The 27277-nt window shown below is 46.6% G+C and overlaps 1 protein-coding gene across 2 annotated transcripts in view; it reads left to right on the top strand.

Annotated features, from left to right (window-relative positions):
* EPHA8 (EPH receptor A8) overlaps positions 1–27277 on the top strand; it is a 60231-nt gene that overhangs the window by 23030 nt on the left and 9924 nt on the right. The window contains exons 2-12 of one of the 2 annotated variants that reach the window (XM_003341007.3): positions 1129–1193; positions 4919–5582; positions 16448–16603; positions 17266–17601; positions 18124–18248; positions 18357–18519; positions 21362–21455; positions 23863–23930; positions 25071–25235; positions 26161–26346; positions 26860–26921. In XM_003341007.3, the coding sequence (XP_003341055.2) occupies positions 1129–1193; positions 4919–5582; positions 16448–16603; positions 17266–17601; positions 18124–18248; positions 18357–18519; positions 21362–21455; positions 23863–23930; positions 25071–25235; positions 26161–26346; positions 26860–26921 (2084 nt within the window). Of the gene's footprint in view, positions 1–1128; positions 1194–4918; positions 5583–16447; positions 16604–17265; positions 17602–18123; positions 18249–18356; positions 18520–21358; positions 21456–23862; positions 23931–25070; positions 25236–26160; positions 26347–26859; positions 26922–27277 lie in introns of both variants that reach the window. The other variant, XM_007491211.2, reaches the window with a different exon arrangement.

Here is a 27277-nt window from a genome sequence, read left to right as displayed (position 1 = left end):
TGAACAACCACTGTGTGCCAGATACCACGAGGAGCTTCTAGTCTAGCAAGGAAATAGCTGTTCAGATCATACAGTAATGGCAAGCTCCTAAGGCTCAAAGAAAAAATCAGAGGAGAATATGCTGACAACAATCAGGGAAACCCATAGAAGGGACACCTCCGGAGGGGAAGGACTGCTTTATTTTTGTCCTCAAGCCTGGTGTCCAGCTCAGTGCCTCTACCATGGCAGACATATAGTAAAGTACTTGTTGAGTCATTGCTCAGGGAAGGCTTGCTCCTGGTCAAGGGTGGCACCTGGGTTGAGGGTTTCCTTCCAGGGCAAAATGAGGAAACAGCACAGTCCAGGAATGGAAGAGAGCCCGTAGGACTGTGTTGAGGCAAGAGAAGAATGGGCAACAACTTAACTGTGTGGATAGAATATAGAATGGAGCGAAGGGGAAGCCATAGGAAATTCCACTTGAAGGGCAGGTTGGAGCCCCAACTGTTAAGAGCCTCATATTCCAGGCTCAGAAGTTTGTGCGTTATCTTAATGACAATAGGGAGCCATTGAAACTTTGGGGGCAAGAGAGTAATGTGGTCATACTAATTGGGGAAGGAGATAAAAGGGGAGAGGATGGCAATTAGAGAGAATTGGCTGGGGAGGAGGTCAATAAAGAGATTATGGTAGCAGCCTATGTGAGACATGATGAAGGTCTGAACTTGGGGAGAGCTTTTGGGAATAGAAATATTATGGGGGGGTGGGGAGAAGCTTGGTGGCTCAGTGGATTGAGAGCCAGGTCTGGAGATGGGAGGACTTGGGTTCAAATCTAGCCTCTGACACATCCTAACTGTGTGACCCTGGTCAAGTCACTTACCTTTACCACTGTTCTGCCTTGGGGGGGGGGAGAGAGAGAGAGAGAGAGAGAGAGAGAGAGAGAGAGAGAGAGAGAGAGAGAGAGAGAGGAGAGAGAGAGAGAGAGAGAGAGAGAGAGAGAGAGATTATACGGGTGGGATTTCAAGAATAAGTGAATTCAGGAGATGAAGAAAAGGGGCAATCTGCAAAGACTAGGAGGTGGAATGATGGCCAGAAATAGCACTTTGGGGAATCAGATGGGGTGGCTTGAAAGGGCTCTTGTTTCCTGTTTTGCAGTGAACTTGCTGGACACATCGACCATCCATGGGGACTGGGGCTGGCTCACATACCCGGCACATGGGGTGAGTGATAAGACTGCTTTGTTGACTAGTAGTTGGGTGGGTGGGCAAGGCAGGGTCTCACCTGTCATCTTGAAGATCATGGACAGCCAGCGCTGTACCTGAAGGAGGGAGTCCAAGGTTTTGGGTGTAGCTGGGGAGCAGAGCCATTCATCTGGGAAATGGGATCGTAGCCTACTTCTGTCCTCCCAATAGCAGACTAATAATGATGAGACACTCAGTTCTCTACGGCTCATCATTCTGTTTCATAGCTGATTTTGTCCTCAGCTTGTCTTTTTTCCCCCCATATGGTCCCCAGACACATTCTCATTCACCCCTGTGGCTTCATCTCTTAGCTCCATGTGGTTGGTTTCCACTTCTTGATTTTTAGGGTCTAAACTCCAGCCTCGGGTTTACTGCTGCCTGCCAGGACAGTTCCTCCCAGCTGGCCTTCTAGCGTCTCAAATGCAGCATGCCCAAACTCTAAGTGGTTTTTGCCCACAAATTAACTGCCTTTCCTGACTGGCCAGTTTCTATTAAAGGCACCACCATTCTCAGTGAAGGAGGCTTGAAAATGGAGTCACCTTTGACTCCTCCATCTCTGGACACCCTCCCTTCCTCCTCCTCACTCTAAAGAGTCACCAGGTCCCGTGGCTCTTAACTCCCCCCAGAGCTTTCTTTTCCATCCTCCTCCTTTCCCAAGCATGAGCCTAGTTCAGGCCCTCATTAGCTCTTACCTGGATTATTTCAAAAGCTTCCTAGAGCACCTTCTCCACATTTCAGTAAATATTTATTCAGGATTTGTGTGCAAGGAACCTGGATGGGCTAGCGAGGGAGATACAGACTTGAGACCAGCTTTTTGCCTTAAAAGAGCCCCCAATCGGGTAAGATGAGACACAGACCCAACCAGGATAGAGCACTGGGAGAGCTTGTCAGTGGGAGAGGAAAGATCCCTCCCAATTCTGACATTCTCTGTTCTAAGGCATCCCCCCCCCTCCCAGCTCTGAAATTCTATATTCTAAGGGCTCTCCCTGCTCTGAAGTTCTGTATTCTAAGGGCACCCCCACTCTGAAATTCTGTGTTCTAAGGGCTCTCCCAGCTCTGAAGTTCTGTGTTCTAAGGACCTTCTCAGCCCTGAAATTCTGTGTTCTAAGGGCACCCCATCTCTGAAATTCTGTGGTCTAAGGGCACCCCCAACTGTGAAATTCTGAGTTCTTTGGGCCTTTCCAGCTCTGAAATTCTGTGTTCTAAAGACTCTCCCAGATCTAACCTTCTGTTCCTTTCAGATCAAACATTCTCTGCTATACAAGCTCTTTCAGCTCTGGTATTCTGTGTTCCAAGGGTCCTCCAACCTCTAACATTCTGGGTTCCAAGGTTCCTCTCACCCCTAACATTTTATGTTCTAAGGGTCCTCCAACCTCTAACATTCTGTGTTCCAAGGGTCCTCCCACCTCTAACATTCTGGGTTCTAAGGTTCCTCCCACCCCTAACATTTTATGTTCTAAGGGTCCTCCAACCTCTAACATTCTGTGTTCCAAGGGTCCTCCCACCTCTAACATTTTATGTTCTAAGGGTCCTCCAACCTCTAACATTCTATGTTCCAAGGGTCCTCCCACCTCTAACATTCTGGGTTCCAAGGTTCCTCTCACCCCTAACATTTTATGTTCTAAGGGTCCTCCAACCTCTAACATTCTGTGTTCCAAGGGTCCTCCCACCTCTAACATTCTGGGTTCTAAGGTTCCTCCCACCCCTAACATTTTATGTTCTAAGGGTCCTCCAACCTCTAACATTCTGTGTTCCAAGGGTCCTCCCACCTCTAACATTTTATGTTCTAAGGGTCCTCCAACCTCTAACATTCTATGTTCCAAGGGTCCTCCCACCTCGAACATTCTGGGTTCTAAGGGTCCTCTCACCCCTAACATTTTGTGTTCTAAGGGTCCTCCAACCTCTAACATTCTGTGTTCCAAGGGTCCTCCAACCTCTAACATTCTCTGTTCTAAGGTCACCTCCCATTCCAATATCCTGCCTTCTAAGGTACCTCTTAGTTGATTCTTCATGTTTCACTATCTTGTCTTAAAAGGTTCTACCTGGTCTTAACATTCTGATTCCTACCACTCAAACCCTTCCTGCTCTCACCTCCTGTATTCCAAGGTCCCTTGCTCTTTATGATGCTAATGACAATGATGATTCTGATGCTCATTGCTAGACTTTGTGTGGTGCTTTCAGATTTGCCAAGCCTCTTTCACACGTTATATCATTCGGGTCTCATATCAAGCAGTAAGGTAGGTGCCATTATTATCCCTGATGAGAAATCTGAGGGGCACAATGGATTGAGGAACTTGCCCAAGGTCACCCAGCTAGTTAGGATCTGAGGTGGAATTTGAAGTGAGTTCTTCGTGTGTTCTAACATTTTCTGTTTTAAGGTCTCGTCCAGTTCTAGCATGCCATTCACTAACATTCCACTGTCTCTGAGGTTCCATCAAGTTCGAACACTCTAAAATTCCTTATAACTCTGAAGTTCTCTGATTTTGTCTTTGGGACTCTCCCTGCTACATCTGGGGTTAAAGCCATTGTCACAATTAATTGAGCACCAAATAACATGCCAGCTGTTTCCTGTCTGCCTCCTGCCAGAGACCCAGAAAAATTAATCAGCTCTGTCAGCACCGAGGCATGCATCAGCCTGCCCCACCGGTGCCAACATTGTGCCCAGGCACTGCTATCCCTTAGAAGCATCACTGCTTAAAATATAGGGACCAAGAGGGCAGCAAGATATCTCATCGACCTGCATTTGAGCAGAGGTTTCTTCTCCCAGGGCCAGGTGTGAGGACTGTGACTCCCTGTCTGACTGCCCTCAACCATCCAGGTTTTCAAGATGGGTCATGCTCAGGGGTAGGAAATGGTGGGGTTGGGGTTTACAACAGCCCTGCCTGCACCACCCTAGTCATACTTCCTGCTCACCTGTGCATAGTTTCAATTCAGTTCAGAGGCCAAGACTGGCCGATTCAGGATCTTGACAGTCAGTGAAAGAATGTTGAAGCAGTCTCATTCCCTGGAACCTGGAAATTAAAAAACAGCTCCTCTGTAAGAGCCTCAAGGTAGTATTAAGGAGCCTTAGAGTGTGGGAGCTGAACAGAGAGAGAATAGTAAAGTCAGAAAAGACTCTAGAATGTCAGAGCTGGAAGGGGCTTTAGAACCCAAAATGTCAGAACTGGGAGTAACCTTAGAACAGAGAATGTCAGAGCTGGGAGAGAGCTTAGAACAGAGAATGTCAGAGCTGGGAGAGAGCTTAGAACAGAGAATGTCAGAGCTGGGAGAGACCTTAGAACCCAAAATGTCAGAGCTGGGGGGGGGGGCTTAGAACAGAGAATGTTAGAGCTGGGAGAGAGCTTAGAACAGAGAATGTCAGAGCTGGGAGAGAGCTTAGAACCCAGAATGTGAGAACTGGGGGAGAGCTTAGAACCCAGAATGTGAGAACTGTGAGAGAGCTTAGAATCCAGAATGTCAGAGCTGGGAGAGCCTTAGCCTTAGGGAAGTGGAAAGAACCTGAAGCATCGTCTAGCACTTTTTCTACATCGTCACATTTCTTTCTTATATTAATATTAGTTGGGGATCTCCCCAGTCCCTTTGTACCCTCTCCCCCAAAGCCCAAACATATTGGGTGCCCCAGAATTCTGACAGACCAACTGAGCTTTCCCTAGATCTCCCCTAAGTTGGTCCTAATCAGTCCATCTTTGGTCCTCTCCCTGCAGTGGGATTCCATCAACGAAGTGGACGAATTCTTCAGTCCCATACACACATACCAAGTATGCAACGTCATGAGCCCCAACCAGAATAACTGGCTTCGGACGAACTGGGTACCACGGGATGGTGCCCGCAGGGTGTATGCGGAAATCAAGTTCACCCTGAGAGATTGTAACAGCATGCCTGGGGTGCTGGGGACCTGCAAGGAGACCTTCAACCTCTACTACCTGGAATCTGACCGGGACCTGGGCACCAGCACCCAGGAGAGCCAGTTCGTGAAAATCGACACCATTGCGGCGGATGAGAGCTTCACTGGTGCGGACCTGGGTGTCCGGCGCCTCAAGCTCAACACGGAGGTTCGGGGTGTGGGGCCACTGAGCAAGCGAGGCTTTTACCTGGCCTTCCAGGACATCGGGGCCTGCATTGCCATCCTCTCCCTCCGGGTTTACTACAAGAAGTGCCCGGCCATGGTACGCAACCTGGCTGCCTTCTCGGAGGCAGTGACAGGGGCTGACTCTTCCTCCCTGGTGGAAGTTCGTGGGGAGTGTGTGGGCCACTCAGAGGAGCGGGATACACCCAAGATGTACTGCAGTGCTGAGGGGGAGTGGCTGGTGCCCATTGGGAAGTGCGTGTGTAGTGCTGGTTATGAGGAACTCCAAGATGCCTGCGTGGGTGAGTAGCTGCGGGAGCCAAAAGGGACCATGGAATCTGACTAGACTACTGTTCTCTCTCTCTCCCTCTCTTCCTCCTTTCTCTTTCTCCCTTTCCATCCCCCTCCCTCTTTCTACCTCTCTCTCTCCCTTTCCCCCTTCCCCCTCCCTCCTTCTCCCCTTCCTGTTTTCCCTCTCTTCCTCCCTCCCTGTCCCCATCATCTCTCCTCCCTCTCTTCCCTCCTTCTCCCTCCCCCTTTCCACTTCCTTCCCTCTTTCTCTTTCTCCCTCCTTCCCTCTCCCTCTCCCTCTCTGATTTTTTGCCCTCTCCCTTTCCTCTTCTACTTCTCTCCCTCTCTCCCTCTCTCCCTCTCTCCCTCCTTTCTTTCTTTCTCTCTTTCTTTCTCTCTTTCTTTCTTTCTTTCTTTCTTTCTTTCTTTCTTTCTTTCTTTCTTTCTTTCTTTCTTTCTTTCTTTCTTTCTTTCTTTCTTTCTTTCTTTCTTTCTTTCTTTCTTTCTTTCTTTCTTTCTTTCTTTCTTTCTTTCTTTCTTTCTTTCTTTCTTTCTTTCTTTCTTTCTTTCTTTCTTTCTTTCTTTCTTTCTTTCTTTCTTTCTTCCTTTCTTCCTTTCTTTCTTCTCCACTGAACCCATCACTCCTCTGTATGACTCTTCCTCTGTGGAGGGCACCCCTGTCCTTCTAGTCACCCAGGTTTGCCAAGTCTTAGTGACTTTACCTCCCCAATATATCTAATGCCTGTCCCCTTCTCTACATTCACACAGCTACCACACTAGTTCAAGCCCTCAGCCCCTCACACCTGGACTCAGTTTTGCTCTGGGCCCTTAGATTCTCCCACTTTCCAAATGATCCTCCCCACAGCTACCATTCTAAGCATGATGACCCAAGAATATAGGATATGTTTGGGGGTAGAGAACTATATAGTTTGGCTGGAGCTTAGAATATCTGGAGAAGAATAATGTGACATAAGGTTAAAAATGGAAGATGGAGCCAGGTTAGAGAGGACCTTGAAGGTCAGGCAAAGGTGTTTGGATTTGCCATAGAAGACAATAAGGAGAAGGTCTTTGAGGAGCAGAATGATCTCAGCATTAAAAAGTCTTATTAAAGAAGCCCTATGAAAGATGAAGTAGAGTAGAGAGAGGCGGCCAGAAGACCTATTATAATGGAAGCTATTTCAGTTAATTAGAAATAAGAATCTAGGGAGCAGCTAAATGGCTAAGTGACCTGAGAGCCAGGCCTAAAGATGGGAGGACCTGGGTTCAAATCTGTACTCAGACACTTCCTAGCTGTGTGATCCTGGGCAAGTCATTTAACCCCCATTGCCTAGCTCTTATCATTTTTCTGCCTTGGAACCAATATACAATACTGATTCTAAGATGGAAGGTAAGGGTTTAAAAAAAGAGAAACAAGATTGTGAACTCAAGTGAACACCTTGGGAGCAGAGTGGATTTGAAAGAGGGTTCAAAGGAGAAATAGACAGAACTGTCAATTGCTTGAGTTTGGGGTGAGGTAAAGAGCAGAATCAAGGGAAAGTCTAGATTTTTTTCCAGAATGGCCTAGAAGGAAGAGTATGTTCAAGTCAAAAGCAAACAATTCAATGAGAATATTAGAGCTAAGAGACATCATTGAGCTCACTGAGGTCAAAACCTTTATTTTAGAGAAGTCCCATAGAATCCCAAGCTTCCTCTGATGATCAACTCAAGGGTCACCTCCCACAGAAAGCCTATCCTCATTCTCCCAGCTATAGAGGAATGCTCTCCTCCAAAATGGCTTTGTTTTTACCTTGAATATACTTTGTCGTTGATTTTTGTTTACTTTTGTGTCTCCTCTTCCTCCTTGTAAGCTCCTTGAGGGGAGGGACTGTTTCTTTTTGGTATTTGTGTCTATGACAACTCAGTGAACGGCACATGGTGGGTGTTTAATAAATTCTTGATGAAAGAGGCAGGAAGGAATGAAGGGAAGAAACAGACTCAGGGAAGGTGAATGACTTGGTGGCAGAGCCTGGGTTTGAACCTGGCTCTCCTGCCTCCTAGACTAATGACCTTTCCACAGTACCACCTAGCTTCTCTGAAGGACAAGCTCCCTTATCCCATCAATTCTCTTTGGCTTTCTCATCAAGCTATATGGGATTTGCAGGAGCTGTCTTTATAGCATAAAGAACAGCCACAATCCCCTCCTTCCTTCTCTGCACTGGACTTTGGTCTCTCCAGATGGGTGACAGGGCAGTGCAATGCCAAAAATGATGGATTTGGAGTTAGAAGACCAGGGTGCAAATTCTGGCCTTGTTACTCATCACCCATGTGACTCTGGGCCAGTTATTTCCTATCTCTGCCTCAGTTTTCATCCTAGCCATCCCCACACTTTTCTCCCTCCATGCATTTCATCATTTCCATCTTCTCCTCCACTGGACCCTTGGACTCTACCTCTTAGATTCTTCTTTTTTAGGTGAGCTTTTGCCTTGTGCCAAAAAATTAGATTCACATAATTTCTTGGCCATGTCTGTGCCCTTCACCCTTTTTCCAGCTCTCCTTTTAGATATTGTCTCCAATCATTAGACCATTAGTCCATTAGAATGTAGGCTTCTTGAAGGCTGAGCCTGTCTTGCTAGCATTTGTGTTCCTAGCACTTAGCATGATGCCTAGAACACAGTACTTAATAAAGCTCTGCTCTGTCTGTTAGTCTGTCTGCCTCTCCATCCATCCATCCATCTATCTATCTATCTATCTATCTATCTATCTATCTATCTATCTATCTATCTATCTATCTATCCATCTATCCATCTATCTGTCTATCTACCTCTCCATCCATCTCTCTAATTATCTCTTTTGTCTACTTGTGTCTACCTTATCTCTTTACCTCTGTCTGTCTGTTTATCAATATATTTATTTATCTGTCTACCTGTGTGTCTGTCTGTCTCCCTATCTACCTGTCTGTCTGTATGCCTATCTATGTCTGTCTATATATTTTGCCTGTCTAACTCTCTTTCTCCTTCTCTCTTTTTCTGTCTCTCTTTCTCTCTGTCCCTGTCTCTCTGTCTGCCTCTCTCACCCCTTTATCTCTCTCTCTCTACCTTTGCCTATCTGTTTATCTATCCCTCCACCTATTGATCTACCTCCCCCTTCCTCTAGCTCTCTGTTGAGTGGAGGCCATCTAAATGGCCTGGAAAGTCTTTTTTCCAGCCATCCATTTTATGGTGTTCCCCATTACCCTTCTCTGGTTCCCTCCCAGTCTCCTCACACCCCCTCCTGTTTGCCCTGTCTCCCCCATCCCTTAGTAACTCTGTTCTGAGCAAACAGAGCCCTGAGAAGCAGAGCCTCCCAGGGAAAGGGAGCTCCAAAGCCTGCCAGGCCCCTTATCACTGTTTAAGCAGCCAGAAGCCCATTCCATTTCCCGAGTCCCCCAGAGGAAGTCTCCTTCAGTTGCCCTCCACCCTTCCCAAAGAGTGGAGGCACTGAAGGAAAAGAGAAGGAGAAGATAGAGAGGGAGAAGACAGGAGGCCCTCCCGGGCAGAAGCATAAACCAGATACCACCAAGAGCCTCTCCCTCACCCCTGAGCTTGCATAGAGAACTACTTTCCCAACCTACGACTTCCTGAGCTTGTGAGCCTCCCTGAAAGGCGGCAAAGACAAGGTCAAAGATCCCTGGATCCTGCTTCATTTCTATCCCAGCTTTGCTCCTCTCTTCCAGTGATCAAGTCCTTTCCTTCCTCTTGGCCTCAGTTTCTTTCCCTTTCAAGGGTTGGGCTACCTCATCCTGCCAGGACTCGTTTACTTGAGTTGTACTACAGCCAAGCTATGGAATCCGTTTTTATTTGGAACCTCCTTGGAAATCGCCTTATGGTCAGCCGAGGCCCAGAGGACTTAGAAGAATGATCCAAGGTCATGAATCAATAGTAGGAGTATAGACTGAGAGCTGGAAGCTCTAGAGGTCCTTTAGTCCAACCTTATTCTGCAGAGAAGGCACCCGAGACCAGAGATCTTGGCCGACTTGGCCGAGGTCAAACAGATAGTGAGTGGAGCTGTTGACTCCCAGCCGGGGAGCTTTCTGGGTCCTGGGACTGACTCCTCCTTGCGTTTGCCCCATCCCTCTTTACTCTAGGAGGGGAAGAATGCTGTGAGAGGTGCCCAGTGAGCAAGTAGGAGCCCGGAGCCTAGAGCCCGGCTTCCCTTCCCTCTTGTCGCTCGGACGGAAGATATAAATCACCCTCCATGGCCCTAATCATCTTTCTATAAATATCAAAGGCTCATTTCTGAGCAGGGTGGGAGGGGGAAGAGGGAATGAAAGACGAGTTCTTTGGCCTTCCTGACTGTGTTTAAAATCTGATTTAGAATTAATTTCCTTTGGCCGTCCACAGCCGGACACCTTATTTGTCAAATCTAAAGCTGTTTGAATAGGAGAACAGAGGGGGGCCTGGTCTCTAAGCAGCTGCTGGTGTGACCAGCAGGTCTGAGATAGGGGGAGAATGGGAAATAGCTCAGTTCCTAGGAGGTGGGGGTGGCACTGCACTCTACTGGGCAGAGTCCCCCAGCTGGCCCTCTGCCGGAAAGCCCCAAGGCCCACGCGGATTCCCCAGGCCAGCCCTTCCTCAGACAGGGCTGGCCTGGCATTGGCCCAGAGCAACACCATCTGTCTCTGTCGATTAGTCCCCGACCTCAGCATCCAGAGCTCTCACATCCCCCAGGGCTGGCGATTAGTATTGTTATTAAAGATTATTTTATTTTCATTGCTCAGATTAATCTGGTCCTGACATGTTATAACCATATGGGCATCAGCTGAGCACATTTTAATCCTTTACTATTGGGATTCAAAAGGGGAAATTTCCAGGTTTCTGTGACAAGTATATATAGAAATATCAACTTTTGAATGAATGATAAAATATTCAAGCTGGAGGAGTGAGCCTTGGAACATAGACTATCAGAGCTAGGAGGGGCTTCGAATGACAGAGCTAGAAGGACCTTTGAACAGAGAAAGGCAGCTCTGGGAGATACTTTAGAACACAGACTGTCCAAACTCGGAGGACCCTTAGAATATGGGATGTCAGAGCTGGGAGGGATCTTAGAGGCTAAAATGTCAGACCTGGGAGAGAGCTTAGAACAGATAATGTCAGAGCTGGGAGAGACCTTAGAACAGGGAATGTCAGAGCTGGGAGAGACCTTAGAACAGAGAATGTCAGAGCTGGGAGGGAGCTTAGAACAGAGAATGTCAGAGCTGGGAGAGACCTTAGAACAGAGAATGTCAGAGCTGGGAAAGACCTTAGAACAGAGAATGTCAGAGCTGGGAGAGACCTTAGAACAGGGAATGTCAGAGCTGGGAGAGACCTTAGAACAGAGAATGTCAGAGCTGGGAGAGACCTTAGAACAGATAATGTCAGAGCTGGGAGAGACCTTAGAACAGGGAATGTCAGAGCTGGGAGAGACCTTAGAACAGAGAATGTCAGAGCTGGGAGGGAGCTTAGAACAGAGAATGTCAGAGCTGGGAGAGACCTTAGAACAGAGAATGTCAGAGCTGGGAAAGACCTTAGAACAGAGAATGTCAGAGCTGGGAGAGACCTTAGAACAGAGAATGTCAGAGCTGGGAGAGATCTTAGAACCCAGAAAGTCAGAGATGGGAGGAATCTTAGAACATAAAATGTCAGAACTGGGAGGGACTTTAACAGAATATCAGAGCTAAAAGAGATCTCAAAACACAGAACATCAGGTGTTGGGACAATGGAATGGCAGTTCTAGGAGTGACTTCAGAGAATGTCAGAAATAGGATCTTGGTTGGAGGGACCTTTCAGGTCATCTAGTCCAAATCCTTTAACAAGCATGAATTTTGGGGTTAAATTCTATGTGTCATTAAGATCTATGATTCTAAAAAAAATGAATGATATGGAGGCCCCATTCCATTTCTGTACTGGACATCTTGTGGATGGTGAAAGGACATTCTAGTCCTGGATTAGATATCAGGATTATAGAAGCGTAGAGTTAGTTCTCAAAGGCTGTGAAGTTCAATGCCCTCATTAGACAGATGAATAAACTGAAAACCAGAGAGATTGCCTAGAGCCACATGGTAGAATTTAAACTCAGGTCCTCTGACTCTAAATTCAATGCCCTTTCCACTTGACCACCCCACTCTAAGTACTGAAATTCAGGGCTAGCTCTGTCACCAATTAGCTATGTGATCTTGGACAAGTCACTACCCTTCAACGTGCCTCAGCTTCCTCTTCCGTAACATGAAAGGGTCAGAATAGATGACCTCTAAGGTTTCAGTCAGCTTTAGCAGTCTATGATTCTATATTATATTATAGCCAGGCAGCCCAGGGGATAGAGAGCACTGCTTCTGGTGTCAGGAGGAAGGAAGATTTGGCTTCCCCTTCATATCCACTCCCAAACATTTCTTAGCTGTGTGACCCTCGGTTTCCTCATCTTTAAAATGGGAATAATACAAACACCTATTCTAGTAATAGCAATGAGACACAGAGTGGTGGTGAGAATCAAATAACAGAATATTTGTAAGACATTCGGCAGATCTTCAATTGCTGTGTAAATCCTGGTCATTGTTGCGATGACTAGTCTAGGTACTGGCTCGGGGACACAGAGAGTTATGTATTGAAATTAGAAGAGAACCATATAGAATGGAAGAGACCTCAGAAACTATCCTCAAGGACAAATGTATTCACCTGTCCTCAAGGAGCTTGTCCAGTTAGGGAGAAAAGAAAACCTCAACATATGGACCAGAGGAAGTAAAGTGGGTTAATCCTTCAGTAGCTATGCACTAAACATCTATGATATGACTCATTGGGGAGGGGATGTGGGGAGATGATCATTTGTCTGAAAAAGATCTGGAGCTTTTGGGGGCCCCTAAACTCCATAGGAGCAGCTGGATGGCACAATGGATAGAGGGCAGAGCCTGGAGTCAGGAAGACTCATCTTAATGAGTTCAAATCCAGCCTCAGACACTTACTAGCTGTGTGACCTTGGGTGAGTCACTTAACCCTGTTAGGCTCAGTTTTTCATCTGTAAAATGAGTTGGAGAAGGAATGACACACCATTCTAGTATCTTTGCCAAGAAAACCTCAAGTGGAGTCACAAAGAGTTAGACATGGCTAAAACAACTCAAAAATTCCATGGGTGCCTAAAGTATGAATCAGTAGCCAAAAACCTTCATGGAATAGTAGGCTAATTGAAGGACTAAGGGGTTGAGAAGCTCTCTTCCCTCTTCCCTAGTCAGTCATCCTTTGGAGTATTGTGATCAAGTCAGGCCATCACAGTTTAGGAAGGGCAATAGTGAGCTTTAGTGTCCAGAAGAGGGTGACCAAGGCGAAAGACCTTGGCTCCATGCCATGTGGGGGTGATGTGAAGAAACTGGGGGTGGTGCTAGAGAAGATTTAGCGTATGGACAAGAGAGACGTCTGCAGGTATTTGAAGGAGAGTTCTGGAAAAGAGGGAATCTCCTGGTTCTGCTCATCCCTAAAGGGCAGAATCAGTCACAAAGGGCAGAAGGTACAGAGAGGTAGGCTCTGACTTGATAGTAGGAATGGACTCTTCCAAATGGACTCTGAATAAGAGACACGGGCTGCCTCAAGGGATGGTGACCTCCTGCTTGTCAGAGGTCTTTATGCAAAAGCTGGATGGCCACCTGCCTGGGATATTGCAGACAGGACTCTTAGTCAAGGGACCACTTGGACTAGGTCACCTCTGAGGGCTTTTCCAGGCCCAAGATTCTGTGAAGATACATGAGGGGTATACGGTCAAGACCTGAAGGACCACCAAACCTAGTGGTGGAGGCAGTACGTAAAGGGAGCCATTAAGAGCTTCTGCCCTCTATTAGATTATAAGCTTCATGAGGGCAGGGATTCCTCCCAATATTGTATAACTTTCCCAGGGCTTAGCCCAGTCCTCCACAAACTACAAGGAATTTACAGATCGGTGTTAAGTAGAATTGAGTTCTCATATAAGCCAGCTCTAGGCATGAAAGAACTTACCCTTAGCCAGTAATAATAATTAAAATAAGAAGACACAATTCGATACTGTGTTTAAGGTTAGTACAATGTTTTCCTCCTGGTGGTCCCATGAGATAGGAAGTATAGCTATGATTCTGCTCATTTTGTAGGCGTCAAAACTGAAGCTTTGAAAGCAATTTACCCAAGATCATACAGCTAGGAAGATAGCCCAGAAAAAGTGTAAACCCAAGCCTCTGTCTCTGTGACCACCACTGTGGTGGGCAACTTCTTGAAAGTGAGGTTCTGGGCCCATAAGCAGTTCAGTGACTGGCCAAATGGCTTGGGATTTCTTTCTTTCTTTTTTTCTTTCTTTCTCTCTCTCTCTCTCTCTTTCTCTCTCTCTTTCTTTCTTTCTCTCTTTCTTTCTCTCTCTCTTTCTTTCTCTCTGTCTTTCTCTCTTTCTTTCTTTCTTTCTTTCTTTCTTTCTTTCTTTCTTTCTTTGTTTCTTTCTTTGTTTCTTTTTCTTCTTCCTTCCTTCTTCTTCCTTCCTTCCTTCCTTCCTTCCTTCCTTCCTTCCTTCCTTCCTTCCTTCCTTCCTTCCTTCCTTCTTCCGTTCTTCCCTTCTTCCTTCCTCCCTCCCTCCCTCCCTCCCTCCCTTCCTCCCTCTCTCCCTCCTCTCTCTCCTTCCTTCCTTCCTTCCTTCCTTCCTTCCTTCCTTCCTTCCTTCCTTCCTTCCTTCCTTCCTTCCTTCCTTCCTTCCTCCCTTCCTCCCCTCTTCCTTCCTCCCTCCCTCCCTCCCTCCCTCCCTTCTTCCTCCCTCCCTCCCTCCCTCCTTCCTTCCTTCCTTCCTTCCTTCCTTCCTTCCTTCCTTCCTTCCTTCCTTCCTTCCTTCCTTCCTTCCTTCCTTCCTTCCTTCCTTCCTTCCTTCCTTCCTTCCTTCCTTCCTCCCTTCTTCCTTCCTCCCTCCCTCCCTCCCTTCTTCCTCCCTCCCTCCTTCCTCCCTCCTTCCTTCCTTCCTTCCTTCCTTCCTTCCTTCCTTCCTTCCTTCCTTCCTTCCTTCCTTCCTTCCTTCCTTCCTTCCTTCCTTCCTTCCTTCCTTCCTTCCTTCCCTCCTTCCACTTTTTCTATCCACTGAGCCACCTAGCTGCCCTGATTTTCTTCTCCTGTGGGTCTTCCTGAAGGAATTGAGGGAGTGACTTCAAAACCTCATTGTACAGATTTAGGGACTTTTCTATAGCCACAGCAGGGAATACCACCCCTTCTCGCTCCAGCACCACCAACATATTCCTGGTCCTCTTCTTTCTGAAGAATTAGTGAGTCATGATATTTAGAATTGGAAAAGAATTTGGAGATTATCTACTGTAACCCCCTTAGTGATGATTCTCCAAATTTTCAGTGACTGGGCCAGAATTTAAACACAGGTCTCTTTGCAGTGCCCAGTGGAGGAGCTGTTTGGTTAATAGAGGTCCTGCAGAGTCTAGGTTTGGGCTTTAAGGTGCTGCTATAAATGGCTCATGTGATTTCATATTTTACCTCATGGATCTCTGTTTCCTATTCTGTGAAACAGAACTAGATTAACTCCAGGGACCCACTTGGGGCAATGAATGTGAGGACCCAGAGGACAGGAGCTGTATTAGTTTTTCATTTTTGTATCACCTACATAGGGAACTGTGTCTTGTTGCTTCATTGTTTAATCAGATTCAATTCTGCTCTAATATTCTGTGTTCTAGGATCTTGCCCAACTCCAACATTTTGTTCTTTTAAAAAATTTTGTTGATCTGTTTTTACATCATCTTCATTTCCAAATATAATCTTTCCCCTCCTTCACCTTGAGAGCCACCCCCTATAACAGAGAATAAAAAATAAAGAGGAAAAAACCTGATTCAGTCAAATTAATCAATACATTAGTCAAGTCTAGCAATATATATTGTCCCTTTCTCTCCAAAAAAGGAAGAAGGTTGTTCTCATATCTCTTCTTTCAGATCAAACCTGATTATTATAATTATGCAGAATTTAGTTTTGATTTCATTGAATGAGTAAGCTCCTTAAGAATAGGAATTTCAGGACAGCGGGAGCCAGAAGGACCTGTGTTCAAATCTGGCCTCAGACACTGCCTAACTGTGTGACCCTGAGCAAATCACTTACCCTAGATTGCCTAGCCCTTTCCACTCTCCTATCTTGGAATTGATACTCAGTATTACTTCTAAGACAGAAGGTAAGAGTTTTAAAAACATAGGGATTGTTACATTCTTTGTATTTGTATCCCTGGTGCCAAGCACTTCAATTAATATCTTTTGTTTAGGTCTATTGCTTTTCTGGTTCTGCTGAGTTCACTTTGCCTCAGTTCATATGTCTTTCCATGCTTCTCTGTGTTCATTGATTCTTCTGGTTCAATACCTTTCCACTTTGGTGTCTATTAGTCTGTGCTCTAACTTCCTTTCTGATTTTAATGTTTTACGTTCTGAGGACGCTTCCAGCTCAACACTATATTCAAATGTCCACCCTCCACCCCCAATATTCCTTCCCCTTAGCTCTGAACATTCTGTATTCCATTGTCCTTTCTAGTTCTAATGTTGTTTTTTAAATTCTATTAGATCCTGGGAGGAGAAGATTTTCATTCGGACAGCATCAGTAAGAGTTGGTCATCCTGGATAGACCACTCTGTGTTTTTTTTTTCAATTTTATTTTATTGATTAATTTAGAATATTTTCCCATGGTTCCATGATTCATGTTCTTTCACTCTCTTCCTCCCATGCCCCTCCCATAGCAACACACAATTCCACTGGGTTTTACATGTGTCAGTGATCAAGACCTTTTTCCATAGTGATTATTGAGAGTCTACATCCCCAATCATTGGATGGACCACTCTGGATGCCCATTAGCCAAGGAGCCTTTTCTGTTGAGGAGAACAAGATATTCACTCTGCCATCTTCTCTTCCCTTTTGTAGCCTGTGAACTGGGGACTTATAAATCAGCTCCAGGAGACCAGCTGTGTGCCAGGTGCCCCTTACACAGCCATGCAGCTACATCTGCAGCCCAGACCTGCCACTGTGATGTCAGCTATTACCGGGCTGCCCTTGACCCGCCATCTGCAGCCTGTACTCGTGAGTATCCCTTCCATTTGGGGAGGAAGTTGAGGCCACCTTCCAAACTGGTCTAGTCAGGGCACCCAAGACCTCTTTCCTTTTCTTCTTTAACCTTGATAACTAAACCTTCCAGATCGCACTCTCTTGGTCATTCAACCTTCAGGCATGGAATTCAGTCTCATTCAACAGGCATAAAAACACACATACATGCCCACAGAATACGTGTGTGATCATGGGAGAGGGAGGTGCTTTGGATAACATGAGATCTTTTGCCCTCGTGCTACTTATAGTCTAGTGAGGGAAAGTATTCCAGAACAGTAGACTATGTAGAAAGCCTTGTGGGTCTGGGTCGGACTTTGCTTAGTCCAAGGGCCAAGTCACAGTGGCCCATAATGGCAAGTTCGTAGGACATAAGCATTGGCAATGTTGCTCTCGTTGGGCAGGGACAGAGAAGGAGGCTAAGCAAGAGGCTTCTTGACCCCCTTGGGGAATTGATATCGTCCCTGCCCTTCAGGTTCTCCCAGTCTGATAGTGGAAGTATAGTCTGTGTCCTCAGTGAGCTCTCTAGATGCCGGAGAAGACTGAGACAGACCCAGATGACTTACCCAAATCCACCATAGAAACCAAGCCACAGCCAGAACTATAGCTGGGGCCTGGGGCTGGGTCTTTCTACTCTCTAGGGCCTCCCTCTGCCCCAGTGAACCTGATCTCCAGTGTGAATGGGACCTCTGTGACCCTGGAGTGGGACCCTCCCCTGGACAAGGGAGGCCGCAGTGACATCACTTACAACGCCATCTGCCGCCGCTGCTCCTGGGACCAGGGCCACTGTGAGACCTGTGGCAGTGGCACCCGGTTTGTGCCCCAGCAGATGAACCTGGTACAGACAGCCCTGACGGTAGCCAACCTCCTTGCCCACATGAACTACACCTTCTGGATCGAGGCTATCAATGGTGTGTCTGACCTCAGTCTGGAGCCCCGACGAGTTGCCTCTGTCAACATCACCACAAACCAGGCAGGTAGGAGGAGCAAAGGGGCCCCTTCCCTGGGGGAGTTTTAGAGCTACTCTTAGGAGGGGTAAGGTGAGAAGACTTGATACCCTTTAGGATGGCATCTTGGCAGGCAGCCCCTGGGCACGAGGTCATTTGGGCCAGGTGAGCACATCCTAGTTTTATCAGAGGATGAGTAAGAGAATTGAAAGAGTGTTGAACTAGAAACATAGTCAGGGTCCGAGGACAGACCTTAAATTATAACTTCTAAAATTGGATGGAACATGGAGTGTCAGAACTGTAAGAAACCTTAGACTATAAACAGGGACCTTCAAGGTCTTCTATTCCATCCTCTACAAATCCACAGGTAAGGATGCTGAGCCCTGGACAAAGTGACTAACTCAAGTTCATAGGCCATAGCTAGGATTCCGAGTAGCTGTGGGGCTGGGGCTGGGGTGTTTGTAGGCATGAAGGAAGGGCTCCAGAAAGGGGAGGGAAGAGTCAAATGACTTATAGTGCCTTTCTAACATCCCATGGCTTTGGCCCTTCTAGCCCCCTCCCAAGTGGTGGCGATCCGCCAGGAGCGAGCTGGGCAGACCAGTGTCACACTGCTGTGGCAAGAGCCAGCCCAGCCTAATGGAATCATTCTGGAATATGAAATTAAATACTATGAGAAGGTAAAGGTGACAGGGCTGGTGTAGAGGGCCAGAGGCTGGTGAACTCAGGCACAGAGGGAGCTGAGCAGGTCCAGCCTTCTGAGTTCCTTTCTCCCTCCAATCTCCCAGGACAAGGAGATGCAAAGTTACTCCACCCTCAAGGCCACCACCACCAGGGCAACTGTCTCTGGCCTGAAGCCAGGCACCCATTATGTGTTCCAGGTGCGAGCCCGCACTTCAGCGGGCTGTGGCCGCTTTAGTCCGGCCATGGAAGTGGAGACTGGAAAACCAAGTGAGTGGAAGGTGGGAGGGATACAGGGGAGAGACCAAAGGTAGGGCAAAGGCCTCTAAAGGCATAGTCTTATAAACATACAAATTCACAGTTAGAGGGACATGATGGAACAAGAAGGGATCATAGATTATGAGGGAGAAGGGAACCTAGAACAAAAATATGAACTACAATTGCTAACTTTATAATATGATGCTTTACCTACATATTCTATATCAGTGATGGTGAACCTTTTAGAGATGGAGTGCCAGGCTCCACCCCCACCCCCAACCCGCCAGACCCAGTGCTATGCCCACCTCATCCACTGCATGCTGGGAACACCCCACCCCTCCCACCCCACATAGGGGAGAGAAGAAGCACTCTCATTGGGATGCTGGGTAGAGGGGTGGGTGAAGTAAGAAATGTCCTCAGGGAGTGTAGAGAGGGGGAGGGAAGTGGTCTGAGCTCTCTGCTCCCCTCCAGCTCTGCTGCCTATGACCCACCCACCTTAGCCCTTGTGTACTCCCATTGGGCTGCTGTCATCAAGAGTGTGGAGAGGGGGAAGGGAGCAGCTCTACCCAAGTCCCTCTGCTTTTCTAGTAATGAACTTTGGCCAGAGGGGTGGGGGAGCAGGGGATTGGGGAGGTCGGCTGAGTGTCAACAGAGAGTACTTTGTCTGCCATCTTTGGCACCTGTGCCATAGGTTTGCCATCACTGTTCTATATATATTTGATATATAACAACCCTATAAAGTCTGTGCTATCAGTTTTATAGTTGGAGAAACTAAGCCAAGAAAAGTTAAATGACTTGTCCAGGGTTACCCAGATATTAAATATCCAAGATACAATCTGACTTCTTGACTTTTAGTCTAGCCCTCTATCCATTATGTCAGACTATTAGAGCTGTGAGGGATCGTAGAACAGAGGATAGAAGAGCAAAGAATGTTAGAACTAGAAGGCATCATTAACAATGGAATATTTAATTCAATTTGAAGCATTTTGAGATTAATCCCCCCAAAATATATTTTCATATACACAGCAGAACCCCAAAAAATCATATATGAAACTGAATCTCCATTTCATATCATTGTTTAGACCATAGAATGTTACATTTGAGAGATTCCTTAGAAATAGAACATTAGAACATAGCCTGTTATGACTAGAAAAGAACTTAGAACATAGAATTTCAGAGCTAGAAAGGACCATAGAACATAAAATGTTAGAACTGAAAGGGATGTCAGAACATACGATGTTAGGACATAGACAGCTATAGCTGGAAGGGACTTTTGACCATGGACTGTTACAGCTAGAAGAGACCTTAGAATTTAGAATGTTAGAACATAGCCTGTCACAGAGAGGAGGACCATAGATATTAAATCTGGGATTATTATTAAATTAAATTCTTAAATTAGAATATTAAAGCTGGGAGGGACCTTAGACCATAGAACGTAGACCTCAGAACACAGCCAGCACAGTGAATTGCAACCATGGATTACAGAATGTTAGAGTCAAGAGGGATCTTAGATTATAGATTGCTAGAGCAGAGTATATTAGATCTGGGAAGAACATCAGAGACTCTATAGTCTAAGCTGCTCATTTTAGAGGACACTGAACCAGAGAGATGTGCTCTGCATGGAAATAGAAGATTTAAAATAAGGAAGTCAAGCCTCAGGAAAGGCAGCAATGGTACTGGGAAGCTACTTGAAGGGCTTTTTAATCTAACCATATCTTCACAACAATACTAGGAAGGAATCAGGGCAGAGATTTCTTCTGGTCCCATTTGATAGAGGAGAAAACTGAAGTTCAGGGTAGGAAAATGACTTGTCTAAGGTCATACAATTAGTTGTTGGCAGAACACAGATTGCCTTCTTCTAGTCCACTACTTCCTGGTGCCACTCTCACTAACTCATCCATGTCAGTAGGTTCTGTAAGAGAAACTAAATTCATCCATTAATTGGCAAGCATTTATTTACCTTCTATGTGCCAGATACTGTGCTAGACTCTAGGAACAGAAATGCAGAATGAAAAGCATTTGCTCTCCACTAGCTTACATTCCTCAATTGTAGAGGTAAGTGACTGTGAAATGTAGGCATCTAGGTCCAAGTTAAGTGGACTGGGCTTAGAGTCAAGAAGATCTGGGTTCAATACTGTCTCAGCTACTTCCTAGCTGTGGGACCCTGGGAATGTCATTTAATCTCTGTGTGCCTCAGTTTCCTCGACTGTAATATGAGAATAGGAACAATACTTACTATTCAGGGTTGTTATAAGGACCACATAAGGAAATTAGTAAAGTGCTTTGCAAATCCTAAAGCTCTTATTAAATTTCATTTTATAAGTAAAATAAGTAAAAATAATTTGGAGGGTGAGGAGGGGCCACTAAGAAGACATTGGCAGGGATTGGATCACAAGCTCCTTTAGGGTAGAGATTGTCTTTTGGGTTCTTTTTGGATCCTCACAAGCTTAATAAATGTTTATTTTTATTTAAAAAAAAACTTTACTTTCTCTCTTAGGATCAATACTAAGTATTTGTTTCAAGGCAGAAGAGCAATAAGGGCCAAGCAATGGGGGTCAAGTGACTTGCCCAGGGTCACACAGCTTGGAAGTCTCTAAGGCCAAATTTGAACCTTCTTGTCTCCAGGCCTGATGCTCTATCGATTACTGATTGATTTGCATGAAATGTTCAAGTCTGGGTCTCCATATGGTAGGGAGGGGAAGAGGTAGTTGCACCCGCATCAGGGTCCAGGCTAGGCAGCAGAGCACAGAGGCCAGGAAGGAGAGGTTTTTGTCTCCCGCCTTGGTCCCTGCTCCCCTGGGCTGGGTCCTCCTTCTTCCCCAGAGCTGATGCTGCCTCCTGCTTCCCATAGCAGGACTCCGCTATGACACCAGGACCATCGCGTGGATTTGCTTGACTCTCATCACTGGTCTGGTCATCCTGCTGCTGCTGCTCATCTGTAAAAAGAGGTAGGAGGGGCCAGAACTCAACAGTCCTTCATCTTCTCCAGGCTCTCCTTACCCTTCACCCCTGCATGCCTGGCCTTCACAGTCCAGAAGACTCCTCTTTCCAGGTCTATGACATTTCCCTGAACATTTATCTAGTAGGTGTCATTTCTACTGGCTCCCCCCACCCCTTTATGCTTCTCTCCCTAACCCCTCATGTCCCCAGCTCAGCCTGAAAGTACGGCCCTGGCAAGAGAAATAGATGTTGATAAAACAATGCTTAAGGGATGGAATTTCCTATTTATATAATAATAATAATAATAATAATAATAGTGAGCATTTATATCGAGTTTTAAAATTTGCAAAACAGTTTACAAATAGCATCTCACCTGATCAGTACAACAGCCCTGCCTGGGAGATGGATGTTGATAATGATCTTTTACAGATGAGGCAACTGAGGCATAGAAGTTAGGGACTTGCCCAGGGTCATTCATCTAGTAGGTATCTGAAACAGAATTTGAACCTCTTCAGGTCTTCCTGACTCTGCCATATCCAGCACTCTGTCCACTGTGCCACTTAGCTACTTAAGATTAAGCTTCAAATTCTATAATTTTAAAGCTGAGAGAGACCTTAGAACCCAGAATGTCAGAGCTGGGAAGGAGCTTAGAACAGAAAATGTAAGAGTTGGGAGAGACATCTTAGAACCGAGAATGTCAGAGCTGGGAGAGACCTTAGAACAGAGAGTGTCAGAGCTGGGAGGGACCTTAGAACAGAGAATATAAGAGCTGGGAGAGACCTTAGAACAAAGAATGTCAGAATTCAGAGGGAACTTAGAACAGAGAATGTCAGAGCTTGGAGGGATCTTAAAACAGAGAATTTCAGAGCTGGGAGAGACCTTAGAACAGAGAATGTCAGATTTGGGAGAGACCTTAGAACAGAGAATGTCAGAGCTGGGAGAGACCTCAGAACAGAGAATGTCAGAGCCCTTAGAACACAGAATGTTAGTCTTCAGAGAGACCTTGAAACACAACTTGGTGAGCCACAACTTGGTGAGTTCTCTTGTGGCTCAGAATTTATAGTTGAAAGGGTCATTAGAATGTAGAAAATAAAAGAACCTTACACCATAGAATATCAGGATGGAAAAGGACTTTAGAACATAGAATGCCTGAGTTGATGAATCTTAGAACAGAATGTCAGTTAAAACGAATCTTAGAACAAATTGTTAGAACATTAAATGTCAGAGCTGGGAGGAATTTTAAAACAGAGCATATTAGAGCGTGGAATATCAGAGCTGTGTTGGACCAAAGAACAGAATGTTGACTGAAATGGATCTTAGAACATGTTGTTAGAACATAAACTTTTAGAGCTGGAAGGAAACTTCGAACATTGCACTTTAGAGTATAGAATGTTTGTTGTTTCAGTCGTTTCAGTCATGTCTGACTCTGCGATTCCCTTGGCAGTTTTCTTGGCAGAGATACTGGAGTGGTTTGTTATTTACTTCTCCAGCTCATATTACAGATGGGAAGGCAGAAGCAAACAGGGCCAAGTGACTTGACCAGGGTCACACAGCTAGTTAGTGAATGGGGCCAGATTTGAACTCAAGAAGATGAGTCTTCCTGACTTCAGGCTTGGTGCTCTACCTGTTGTGACGCCTGTGATAGATCTTAGAACAGAATGAAATTGTTCTTAATACTACTCCATGTTAAAACATCAATCATTGGAGCTGGAGGGGATCATAGAACACCTTAGAGACCATTTTACAGTTGAGGAATTTAAGACCCAGAAAATGTGTGTGTATGGGACCATCTCAAGTTCCTGCAGCTAGTTAATGGCAGAACCCAGTCCAGGCCATCTTCTACTCCATCACACTTAGCAGAAGTCAAAGTTAGTCAGCTAAGACTTCCTGAAGCAGATATTTCAATGAAGTATTGTCAAGCCAGGGGCCACTGGTTTGATAGAGAAAAGGAGAGAACAAGTTGAAGTAATGGAAAAATTACATCCTTCAAGGCTTAGAATTCTGGGCAGAGAATTTTTGCTTGGCCCAAGAGCTAGAGAAACAAGGGCAGAGGAGAGAGTACAGATAGTAAAAGATCTCAAAGCACCTAGTGAGGAAATTGGGATCCATTGTAGGTTCTTGAGCAGGAGAGTTCTATGTTAGAAAGAAGAGATTTGGAAGAAGAAAATGCTGATGGCAGGTGCACAGATGATAAGGGCAGCAGGGAAGCCTGCCAAAAGGTTGTCAAATGTCAAAATCCAGCCATCTATTCTAGGTGGGAGTGAGGCTGTAGGATCCCTTGTAGCTGACATCCCAGATTTTCATCTAGGATTATGGCATTGGTGGGAAGGGGAGGACACTGGAAGGTAGGGGAAGGAATGTAAGGAACTAGGAGGGCAAGGATGCCTGAGGAACAATGAGAACCTTTTCTCCCAGGCACTGTGGCTACAGCAAGGCCTTCCAGGACTCTGATGAGGAGAAGATGCACTATCAGAATGGGCAGGGTAAGTGTAAAAGACCTCAGAGATAGGGGTCGGGGAAGGCTAAGAAGGTAGGGAATGTGTACTGAGGACTCAGTTCCCTTCCCCTAACTGGTCCTGGAGGAAGCCATCAGAGCAGAGGAGTGAGTCTCCTAGAGAAACCTCCAAAACCAAGACTTTCCCCCAAAAGCTTCTTCTATGTCCTTTGACGGCTGTAGCGAGGACACCAGGCCCCGAAGGGCTGCCCTCAACCTGATACAGACCCCAAGCCATTATGGGCAGACTCTTTGGATCATATAAAGAAAAAACGGGGCTCTATGGAAGCCCTAGAATACCAAGGAACACACTCGGGATCCAACAGAAACCTCTAGCGACCCCAAGAGTCTATAGGACGAGCTCCAAGCACTGCCAGGAAGATCTGGCCTTGTTTAATTTGGTAAGAGGCGCAAGAGCCGACTTAGTATTTGAAGGAATGTCATGGGGAAAAGGAATTGGACATATTTGGCTTGAGCCCAAAGAGTAGAACCAGGAATGATGTATGGGAGCTACAGAGAAGTAGAATGGTTTTGTAGAGGGGGGAAATAATCAACTTTTTGTTTTTAAACCCTCACCTTCCATCTTGGAGTCAATACTATGTGTTGGTTCCAAGGCAGTAGAGTGGTAAGGGCTAGGCAATGGGGGTTAAGTGACTTGCCCAGGGTCACCCAGCTGGAAAGTGTCTGAGGCCAGATTTGAACCTAGAACCTCCAATCTCTAGGCCTGAGCTACTCAGCTGCCCCCATAATCAACTTTCTAATGATGAGAACTGTCAAAAATGGAATGGCCTTCAGGTAGCGAGTGCCATGTTATTGGAAGTCTCAGAACGGAGGCTGGATGGACCCTTCTCAAATGTATTGTATGTAGAGAGAGTTCCTGCTCAGCTGTGGGTTACCCAAGGTGACAGCTGAGTTTGGCTCTGGAGCATCTTTGACCCTAGGTAGATTCCCTGACTCTACAAAGAGACACCCGAGTTCTCCTAGCCTTCCATGTGGGAAGATCTCTCCAGAGGAGAGTTCTAGGGAGGGAGCCAGTCCCCCTAAGGAGAAGGGAGACCATGGAGGGCCCTGCCAAGAGAGATCCTCCTAGAACATCGCTAAGAAGCATCTTTCTATTCCCTTCCTCTAGCTCCTCCCCCAGTCTTCCTTCCCCTGCACCACCCCCCTGGGAAGATTCCTGAACCCCAGTTCTACTCAGACCCTCACACCTATGAAGAACCTGGGCGAGCTCGCCGTAGCTTCAGTCGTGAGATCGAGGCCTCCAGGATCCATATTGAGAAAATCATCGGTTCTGGTGAGAACTGGAGGGGAGCAGAGCCGTGGGAGAGGGGGATACTGGCTGGGGAGAGTCAAGGGGTGTGAGCATGCTCCTACAAAAGCCCTAGAATCAACTGGGCAGCCATGATCCAGGTAAGTCATTCTAGACTGGTTAGATAACATGATATCAGCACAGCTTGGAGATGGAGCCCTAGCCTCCTGTCTTGGCTACTTACTACCCATGCGACTGGGAGCCTCTGTTTCCTCGTTTGTGAAAATAAGGGAGCTGGACTAAGGTCCTTGGCAGACCCAAAATGCAATGATCCTGTAACCCAGGGGAGATCAGTGGGGCTCGACTGAGTCTGATCTAGTAGCCTTCTCCATCCATCCTTGGCAGACACCATGTGCACTGGTGCCTCGTCAGAGGACCTGGATTTAAACCCAGCCTGACACTAAATAGGTGACCAGGCACGAGGCCCCTTAGTCTCTCTCAACCTCAATTTTGCCATCTGTAAAATGGGGAGGATTAGCCGACAGCTAACGTACCTTCCCAAGGTATATCTGGACTTGCTAGCAACCCAAGGCATGGACCTGTTACTCCCAACACCAGAACATCTCCCAGATGCCATAACCAAGAGCAGGACACTTCAGGCTAAGGCTCTTCACCTCACTCCATTAAGCACTGCTCTGCCCACCCTAGACAACCTAGCACTCATTGGCCGCTCTTCAAATACCTTTTCTCTGGTCAGTGTCTGTAATCTACCAGCGTTCGCTGCCTGACACCCTAATTGCAGGCACGCCCCAAATGCAGAACGCCCCACTGGAATCACCGCGCTTCTCTCCACTCCACCCAATAGAGGAGCTTTCCTACATGACAGGGGTGAAGGACCATAATAGAGATTGGGAAACAGCAGAGGCCTGGGGTGGTGTGAGGTGCTCACTGCCTCCCTGGTACCCCTCAGGCGAGTCCGGAGAGGTGTGCTATGGACGATTGCGGATGCCAGGGCAGCGAGAGGTGCCAGTGGCTATCAAGGCCCTGAAGGCAGGGTCCTCAGAGAGACAGCGGAGAGACTTCCTCAGTGAGGCATCCATCATGGGACAGTTTGACCACCCCAATATCATTCATCTTGAGGGTGTTGTCACCCGAGGTGAGTTTCTCTGGGTGTCCACAAATACCTACTTTCACCCTCCTTGGACTAGATCTGAGTTTGCCCTTCTATCCTACCACCACCATCACTGCCATCTCCTGCCCACCCACCCAAGAAATTCTTTCTTCTTCTAACTACTTAAGGGAAAGTAATTTGAAAGGCCAAGAGAAGGGTCAGTGTTGGCCCAGATGTGTCTCTGCCCAGCTATAAGTTCACTGAACTGCCCCAGTTTTGGTCAGGCTCCTTGATGGCTCCATGGGCTAATCTGGATTGAATTCCTCCTACCTTCTATCTGTACCATTGGGGGTCAGCTCTGAGAATAGGGACTCTAAGGTTGACTTCCCTTGGATATTTCTTGCCTGGAGCTATAGCCTTCCCCAGAGGCCTCAGCCATGGTTAGAGACCTTGAAGGACTCGTGGGATGCAGAGGACCTTGAGCGAGTAAGAGGGGCAGATAGGACTGGACCCTCCTCACCCCCAAGAAAGCTGTGCCTCTCTTTCCTCCCTGCCTAGGCCGCCTGGCAATGATTGTGACCGAGTACATGGAGAATGGCTCCCTGGATTCTTTTCTGAGGGTATGTGACTGCCTTCTACTCCCTATCCCCATTCAGTGCTCCTTTCTACTTCTGTTCAAAGATCTGGGGGAAAGTAGAGCTTCCCAGAGGCTAGGAAGGGATAAGGACGTCCCTCTGGCTCTGGGCTCTCCCATCTAGCTAGATCTAGGAGGAAGGTGGACAGGGGGAGGGGAGAGGACAGGAACAACTGGGAATCAGAGCACCTGGGTTCTTATCCTAACTCTGCTAGCAAGTCATATCCCCTCAGTGACTGTTTCTCCATCTGTAAAGTGAAGGGCTTAGACTAAAAACTCAGGTCCCCTTTAGCTCTTAATTTTGAATTCGGTGATGAAACAACAAGCGTTAATGCGATAGAG

The sequence above is a fragment of the Monodelphis domestica genome, chromosome 4 (genome assembly GCF_027887165.1).
Source record: "Monodelphis domestica isolate mMonDom1 chromosome 4, mMonDom1.pri, whole genome shotgun sequence".
In the NCBI taxonomy this organism is placed as follows: Eukaryota; Metazoa; Chordata; class Mammalia; order Didelphimorphia; family Didelphidae; genus Monodelphis; species Monodelphis domestica.
The sequence above is the reverse complement of the archived record's forward strand: the minus strand, read 5'-3'. Positions and strand labels throughout refer to the sequence as shown.